The following is a 9,131-nucleotide window of genomic DNA, read 5'->3' on the forward strand; positions in this document are numbered from 1 at the left end:
TACTGAGTTGAGTATCAATGAATAACTTATGTCATAATCACCTTTTATCTTATACTTGTCCTGAAAAGTGATTACATATAAATGTTAAGATTTAGCATCGGGTAGTGATGTTTTCAAAATATAGTATGTAAGAAGGAAGTAATCCTTATCATATAAAACGCCAAGGATTGAAAATATTGAAAATTTTGCATGAATGGTTATTCTCTATTTATATACTAGGATCTCCAGAAGTGTTAGTCATTCTGACATGGAGAAGAGCATGTGAAGAAAAATGATGTAATAAGCATAGACAAAAATTCTATGAAATATATAATTGTTTTTTTGTCAAGCTGGATTGCTAGCTGCGTGAATTTGAAAATATTTTTCACAAGCAATCTTGATGATGAAGCCAACATATGCTACTCTTGTCAATGGTGAAACCTGGAATTACAAGAACTTGTTGCAGAAGTAGCACATGGCTGTAATCGATCATCTCAGGCGCATGTTGTGCCAGTCTTTAGTAACTTGCATGGTATTTTTCCTCACATAGCGTTTAACGCTTTAAAGTGGGAACTAAGCCACATCAGTAATGTATCATTTCTACTAACTCTTTCACATTGTGTCTTGCAAAAAGTGTATTCAACGATTCCCCAAGTAACTTGGTCATTTCCTTAAATTAACATAAAGTTCCTTTCATGAACACCCTGCCTCAGCTGATATACAAGAGCATAATAGCCAGAGAAGAAAATGCTTCAGCCTTTTGGCTATGTATCTTATTACCAACGATCATTACAGGAGCATTCTCCATTCATGAAATGGTGAAAACGGCCACCATCTCTGAGGAAAATATCACGGTTTCGAGCCAAGGAAATGTACTTTGCTGCTGTGTGACAGTCTTGACAAATTCTTGTGTTCTTCACTACCCTGATTGGTGATCCATCCTTGACTTTCATCAGTCCATATGTCATAGCCAACTTCTCTGTGTGACTCAGCAGAACCTTCTCCTTATCCTTGTCATCAATGTTCTGATGTACACAATTAATATCAGGAACATATCCCAGCTTTCTTATCTCAGAAACTAATTGATATAACTCAAAATATATTTCTCCTTCTTCTGGATGAGGATTGCCTTCAGTGGAGAACACGTGAATAGTCTGCTTAACTTGTGTCCAACTCCAGACATTTGAAATTTTCACCCCCATGGCAGTCATCGATTCTCTAAGGCGCTCCACGTCATCCCATCTTTGGAAAATGGAATATATGTTCATCAACAGCATATAGTTAGCAGAATTATATGGTTCCAACCTGAAAAGATTCCTTGCTGCAATCTCTGCTAGCTTAATATCCTTGTGAATTCTACAGGCAGCAAGAAGAGCACCCCAAATACTAGCATCTGCCTTTATTGGCATGGCGTTGATAAAATCCAAAGCCTCATCAAGAAAACCAGCTTTTCCAAGAAGATCTACCATGCAAGAGTAGTGCTCAATTGTTGGACTAATGTTATAATCTTTCTTCATACTGTCAAAGTAGTTCCACCCTTCCATAACTAAACATGAATTCTTGCAGCCAGATAGAAGAGCTGTGAAGGTTATAGCATCAGGTCTGATACCTGTTTTGCACATGTTTTCAAATAGAGTAAACACCTCTTCCCCACGGCCATAAATAGCATATCCCATCATCATGCAATTCCAACATGGTAGTGTTTTCTCCTTAATGTTCCTGAAAACCTCATGAGCTACTTCTAGTTTTCCTCCCTTACTATACATGTCAATGAGGGCAGTGGCTATATATATGTCATCCACAAACCCATGTCTCATACTGAAGCAGTGTATCTCTTCACCTTTCTTTAACAGTGACGGGCCTGCACATGCCCCGAGTAAGCTGCAAATGGTAGTAGAGTTAGGCTTTACATTTTCTTCTTGCATTTGGCTGAAAAACTGTAGGGCATCCATGTAGTTCTCATTTTGACAACAGCCTGATATCATAGCAGTCCAGGACACCACATTAGGAGTATATCCCAAACTCTTGATCCTATTGATCACAGCCAAAGCTTCCTCACTGCGGCCCCACATTGAATAACCTGAAACCAAACTATTCCATGTCACCAAATCAGGTTTTATACCTTCCTCCTCCATCTGGTTGAATAGCTTTTCAGCATTGTTAAACAAGCCCTTGAAGGTGTAACCTGATATCAATGAATTCCAAGCACAAATGTTTTTGTTCTTTGTATGATGGAACACTGCTTCAGCTTTATCTAAGCAATCATTCTTAATATACATATCCACCAAAGAAGTACAGACATAGACATCATAATCAAGCTTGCTTCTCATTATGTAACCATGTATTTCTTTGCCAAAATTAAACCAACCCAATTCAATAACTGCTTGCAGAGCACTAGTTATTGAACATGAATCCGGCTTGAAGCCTGCACGTTGCAGGCTCCGGAAATTGGTGAGAACCATTTCATATGATCCCTGAAGAAGATGGCCAGACAAAAGAGAATTCCAAGTTATAATATCCGGTTTGATGCTGGAAGACTTCATTTGTAGGAAGATATCCCTGGCATCATTCAAATAGCCATTGACTGCATAACTCGAAATTATTGAGTTCCAAGATGACAAGTCACGATCCTCTGTAGAATCAAAAACTGCTCTAGCTAGTTCAACTCTATTGTTCCTAGAGTACATGCTAACTAAAGAATTGCAAATTGAAGTATTTGACACTCTTCCAAGTCTTATAACATACCCATGAATCTGCTTCCCTTCATTGAAAGCTCTCAATTTCCCACATGCTTGCAGCAGCTTGACAATGATGCCATCAGTGGCTTTGGCAGAAGCTGATTGCATTCGACCGAACAGTTCTAAGGCATTTTCCCACCTCTCACTCCTCAAGTTTACCATAACAATTGTATTCCACAGGAAATCTTCTTGTAGTGGGGTCTCATCAAATACTTGATTTGCCCAATCTATTCCCCAGCACTTCTCATAGAGATTGATCAATGCACAACTCAAGTGCACATCCACATGGAAGCCTCTCTTAATTAAACAAGCATGAACTTTCATGCCAAACCACAAATCCATTAAGGCCAAACAAACTTTCAGAACAACAGTGAGAGCTTTACTATCAAATTCCACTCCTTTATTCTGCAATTCCTTGAAAACCTCCAGAATGTCATGCGAGTCACCTCCAAAACTTGCAAACTCCTCCAGAAAAGAATTCCACAGAAGGTAATTCCTTGTAAAACCCACAAAGAATACCTTTGCTGCAGACATAAAGTCTCCAAATTCCAAGTAGTTTCTCATCATGCTTCCATCCACTGCAGCCAAGTTTCCCTTTTTCGGCATTTTGATCATCTGGGCATGCAATTCCGTGACAGAATTCAAAGTCCTTATCTCACCCAAAGGGTGAAAGAATGGAGAAAATTTCGGTGGGGAAAATTGAGGAGAAGAAACCAGGTGGGAATCTGACATTCCATGAGAAAGTGAAGAGGGAGAAAGGCTTCTGGGTGGCATGAGGGTTTGTGGGTTCTGAACAAAACAAGGATTAAGATGATAAAAAGGTGGTGCTAGGTTATCCATGAAAGTATTGTACTGAAAGGAGATGAAGAATGTCATCGGAGTGTTATATCAGTAGTGATGAAATGGTAGGGACAGTTACGTATTAAGAGAGCTTTAGCTTGAGCTGTAATGTAACTCCAATGATATCTATTTGCAATTCTTTTTTCATCATGTAAATGGTGGTTATTGGTATGTGAGCGTGTGGGATGCGAGATTTTTGTTGATAAGGTTTATCCGTTTAAGTTTACAACTGAAGTTTTGGGGGGCAATGTTCCTCTCTATTCGAAATAGTTGTTGTATACTAAACAAAGCAATATGCCAATCAACTCCAAACCAAAGTGAGTGTTAGACAAGTGATTTTGAGTTAAATATTTAAAAGGAGAATTTTACCGTTTATAATAAATTTATTTTATTATTTCTAATAAAAAGTTTTTGTGATATATAAAAAAATAAAAAATAAAATAGTAAGTACATAAGAAAAAAAAGAGTTTGGTGCAACCAATCAAAAATAGCCTTCTATTTGGGTCCTTACTTTGGGCCACTGAATGGGCCGGTTGCTTAACAACACACATTTGAACACTTGCCTTCCCCTGTGCTTTACCAAATAGTGGCTATTAAGGGTGAGACCCTCTTGAGTTGTGTGTGTTTTGAGCTGAATGGGAGACAAAATTGTTAGGCATAGAGGAAAAAACATGTGACATATAAAATAAGAACAGAACTAGTGAATGCTTTCATTTAAATATGTTATAATAAAGAAGGACATAAAAGCACACAAATACATGAGCATGTGGTTTCAGTTAATGGGTATAAAGATATTAAGGGCAATTATAAGACTTTTTTCTGCAAAAACTAATATTATCTCTAAACACACAATTAAGTTATCTATAAACATTAATTGCTAACATGGAAATAGTTGGTGGTGTGTGTGGGGGTATGAGTTGTAAAATTAGAATGACAATCACTTGATTTTGCAACCTTTGCTTTATCCCCTTTCTAAGCAAGAGTATCTTCCTTCCTAGTCACCCATTTTTTGTCTCTTGTTCCAAAGTCACCAACCTCACCTTTCTACCCCTATTTTTTTCCAAGTCCCATGTGCACTCATTGAAACCTCGGCATTGAAAGGGATTAGATAAAGACACCCCAGAAGAGTGATAGGAAAAAACAGAAGAGATGTCTGATTGGGGGCCAGTTTTTGTGTCTGTGGTGCTCTTCATTCTTTTGACACCAGGGTTGCTGATCCAGATACCTGGCAAAAGCAAGATGGTAGAGTTTGGCAACTTTCAGACCAGTGGTGTGTCCATTCTTGTTCACTCCATCATCTACTTTGCTCTAGTTTGCATCTTCTTGTTGGCTATTGGAATCCACATGTACACTGGTTCTTGATCCATTCCACAACACCTTCTCTACACACACATTATTCATAATTGGTTCATTTCTTGTCATTGTTAAAATTTGTTTCTGTGCATCCATGCCCATGAGGGAGTGACATTATGACAAGCATTTTGTTCTAATGATTTTTCTGAAATTTATTATTAGGAGTGTTGACAGAAGGTTTGTGTGTAATTAATTATTGGTTTCTTTAATGTACTTTCTTATACTACTAATAAACATTTAGATGCTAACATTTTTTGGCCAGATCCTCCTCTCGTATGTCATCATAAGGTTTTTTTTTTTTGGACAAAAGGATTTATATATAGACACTAGTAGTTGGCTAGTTGCCACTGCTTTTAACGAACCCTCGAGTTTCAATTCAGTTAATTCTTGCTTCATAATGATTTTCTAATACAAGAGTAAAGTTGTCTAAATTAAGGGTGGATGTTTACGCCATTATACCATCATCTGCGAGAAATTTGATTCCTTATTCCTGGAAAGAAAATAAAAAAATAGAAGGAACAAAATTGATGTTATAATGAGATTGATGTACAAGTTAATTAATGTTCATTTCTTTCCTACTGTGTATATTCCAATGGTTTTGAGACTAATATGAGCATTGAAAGAGTTTTATTTTTATTTTTTTTTATCACGAAAAAGTCGTAAAAGACATGTGCAGAACCGAAGTTAGTGAGCTAATATAGTTAGTGAGTTACAGTTTACAAATATTAATGATTTGGAAAGTAATATTTACATTTCAATTTTATATCTATATATAAAATAAATGAGTGTGCTATTATCCTTTTTATAATTATAATAGAATTAAATAATTAGATTTAAATACTACTTACTTTAATTATTTAAAGAGATAGTATGATAACTTGTAATAAATAAACGTGAGTCCATTTGACTCCACAAGTTCAGCCTAGTAAACTATGAGTAGTTACTTTTACCCATAGTCCAAACTCCAAACCAGGCAATTTTTACCAACCAAATCCGTCTCAGACTCTCAAATCTGTTGTGAGCTATATTAAGTTAATTAGGGCCACACGCATATTGATAGTTTTACTTTGAATGTTTTGGAGTTACTTAAATGAGTTTTTATTGGTGGTTAAAATTAAGAAGGCATCTAAGTAAAGGAGGTTGGATTCTTATATAATAATTGTTTCATAAGAAATTATAATTTAAAATAAAAATTATTAAGTCTTACGAAAAGTATTAGGAAGAATATATTAAAAGCTTATATCTTTAAGCGAATTCTTGTTAAAATTCTTATATTTAATGTGATATTATAAGATCAACAAAATTAAATTAAAATTTTTTTTAAGAACCCAAATAATGGAGTAGCTCTTAGGTAAAAACTAATTACCTTGTTTGTTTAGATGATAATGTTGAGTTCTTGGTAAGGGTAATAGTTGTCAAAAATTGCTTTATTAGTTAAACTTTGGCCAATATATATCATTTTGTGTAAATATCACTTTAAACTATTTTGTGGTGCTTATAAATGATAATGTTGAAATCCTTGATATCAAAATATCAAGAGACTAGAAAATATTTTACAGTATGACTATGACAAGAGCTTTTGTTTTGAATAATTCATTTGCCTTCTGTGGCCTCTCTTTCTTAAATAGATAGCAAGATATATGCTTTTACAAGAAGCTGAGAGATTACAGAAGTATACAAGAAAGAAAGAGATTATAGGAGATTTCCTAACAGCTAGGATATATGTCCCATATAAAATAATATAGCTATAATCTTATTAAAACAGATAATAAATTACATTAAATATATTATTAACACTTGATAAGGGTAATAAACATAGTTGTTAATATTGGACTAACCCATTGATTTAATTGATTAAACTATCATCTCGTATAAATATCACTTCAAACCATGGTATAAATCAATAAGAACTAGGGATGGCAAAACGGGCCAGCCCGGCCCGCCATGGCCCGCCAAAAATGAGGCGGGCTGGCCCAGCCCGCCAATGTAAAACGGGCTGGAGATGCTGGCCCGCCCCGCTTAAGGGCGGGCTGGCGGGCCAGCCCGCTTACAAAAATAAAAAATAAAAAAAATGGAAAAAAAATTTATGGTCAAATAAAAAAAAATTTGCTACAAATAAATAAATATAATCATATGAAATTAAAAATGCATACATATTGTACTTAATATATGTTCAACAAAAACAAATTACAAACTTAAAACAAAATCAAATAGAAATTAATCCATTTACACCAAAATCAAAACCAAATTATAAACTTACAAATTATTTATAAACTAAATTTTTTGATAGTCCACAAAACAAGTTTAAATACAATTAATTAACTTTAAATTTTTATTTTAAGAATATTAGAAGCTCTCTTGAAAGAAGTTATCTCTACTTTTTTTCTTAGTCATCTTCATCCTCATCTTCTACATCAAAATAAAATAAACATAAAAATAATTAAATTAAAAAAAAAATATGCAGGCCGGCGGGTTGTGGCGAGCCGGCCCGCTATTTGGCCCGGCGGGTTGGCGGGTTGAAATGATTGACCCGGCCCGTCAATTTTGGCGGGCTAACGGGCCGGCCCGCAGGCCATGGCCCACTTTGCCATCCCTAATAAGAACCGGTAGTAGTTTGAATATTGTTGGATTAATTATTTAATTAATATATTTTATAGATTAATATTAATTATTTATTAAGAATTATTCTTTAATGTATTAATATATTAGTTATGTTATGGTCAATAATTATTTTAACACCTAATTAAATGATGAATATTATATTGGATTTGTGTTCAAAATGGTCTATGATGAGTTGAGTTATTCAATTTATGCTCAATGTGACGTTCGTGTCCTCATATGATAGGTTACTTAACCATTGTGTTGTCTTATTAAATGATTGAGATGGACTCATGAACTAATTATGATCGAGGAGAGTCTTCTCTCATTTAGTTCTCCTCATATTTTGTGAAGAACTTATATCACGTAAATAATTCCTTATTTTCTTCTCCTATACTAATTGATAATATGTTGTGATTTGAATCTACTTGATTTTCAAGTTAACAAATTTTATCAATTGGTATTTAAAGGTGTTAAAATGAGCCAATCCAATAGTGGGTCAACCCAACTCACAACAAGTTCGGGCCAGGTTGGGTTAGGAAAAAAAAAACTACCAATTTTGACTAAGTTTCAACTCGGTTCACTTAACCATAAGCTAAATGGGTTCAAGTTTAAGTGAGTTGGGTTGACTTGTTTAACACATCACAATTAAAATAAATAAATAGACATATATATATTTATTTATTTATTTATTTATGTTTTATGTAATTATTATTTGAAATTTTAATTGATATTTTTTTATGTAGTTGTGTTTGAATCAATGATAGACTTATTTTTTTATTAAAAAAAAGTATAACTCTTTGTTTTATTTATTAAAGAAAGGAACTTGCATTTAATTTTTTTTATTATTATTTTTACTTTTTAAAAAAAAATTGGTGAACCAACCTATCTGACTCACCAATCCATGATGAGTTGAGTTAGGTTGAAATTCTTCTAGCTCACTAAAAAGTGAATCGAGTTAGGTTAACTTGTTTAAGATAATGATTTTTTTTTCAATTTTGAGACATGATTTTGCATAATTTTTTTGAAAAATTTAAGACTTGAAACTTGTCTCTTTACTATTAAATACAATTGAAACAAGTTTGAAAACTATTAAATGCAACTGAAGTTCAAACAAAAGTGTTATTGACATAGTAAAAATCACATAAAATAAGTTTGAAATACAATCGATTTTAAAAAAAATATAATTTCAATTATTTTTTAATTATTTGTGAGATATATTTTCACATAATTTTTCACCATGTTAATAACCTTTTTGAATTCAAACATGAATTGAATTTTATAATTTTTATATAGGTAAACTTAATGTACAAGTTTCATGTCTTAAAAATTATTATTATTTTAAAATAATCAAATTAATCTAAATATAAAAAATAAAAAGATAAAATAAATATTTTAACAAATAAAGAATCAAAATAAATTTAAAAAATAAAATAAAGGATAAAAATCTAATTTAACCTAAATAATTAACTCTTATATATTAAATACAAAAGATTATCTTGCAGGAAAATAATTTTAGAAATTATTCTTGATCAAAAGACTTTTTTTTAATAATTTTTTAAATTTTTATCTAATTTAATTTTTTATTTATAATATTTTTTTAAAATATTAAGTTTTAATATT

At 32.9% G+C, this 9,131-nt stretch overlaps 2 protein-coding genes across 2 annotated transcripts; one reads left to right on the plus strand and one right to left on the minus strand.

Moving 5' to 3' along the window:
* Window positions 1–262: 262 nt before the first annotated feature.
* Window positions 263–3,806, minus strand: LOC109809893 (pentatricopeptide (PPR) repeat-containing protein). Its single transcript, XM_020373311.3, has one exon. The coding sequence runs from the start codon at window positions 3,591–3,593 to the stop codon at window positions 756–758; it is 2,838 nt and encodes a 945-aa protein (XP_020228900.1). The 5' UTR covers window positions 3,594–3,806; the 3' UTR covers window positions 263–755.
* Window positions 3,807–4,470: 664 nt separating this feature from the next.
* Window positions 4,471–5,171, plus strand: LOC109809784 (uncharacterized). The gene has a single exon (XM_020373182.3). The coding sequence runs from the start codon at window positions 4,707–4,709 to the stop codon at window positions 4,917–4,919; it is 213 nt and encodes a 70-aa protein (XP_020228771.1). The 5' UTR covers window positions 4,471–4,706; the 3' UTR covers window positions 4,920–5,171.
* The last annotated feature ends 3,960 nt before the right edge of the window (window positions 5,172–9,131 follow it).

This window comes from Cajanus cajan, chromosome 5 (genome assembly GCF_000230855.2).
Source record: "Cajanus cajan strain Asha chromosome 5, NIPB_CcT2T_4, whole genome shotgun sequence".
Classification (NCBI taxonomy): domain Eukaryota; kingdom Viridiplantae; phylum Streptophyta; class Magnoliopsida; order Fabales; family Fabaceae; genus Cajanus; species Cajanus cajan.

Coding starts and splice junctions, on each gene's coding strand:
- LOC109809893 (XM_020373311.3), bottom strand. CDS start 3,593: ATGACATTCTTCATCTCCTTTCAGTACAATACTTTCATGGATAACCTA.
- LOC109809784 (XM_020373182.3), top strand. CDS start 4,707: ATGTCTGATTGGGGGCCAGTTTTTGTGTCTGTGGTGCTCTTCATTCTT.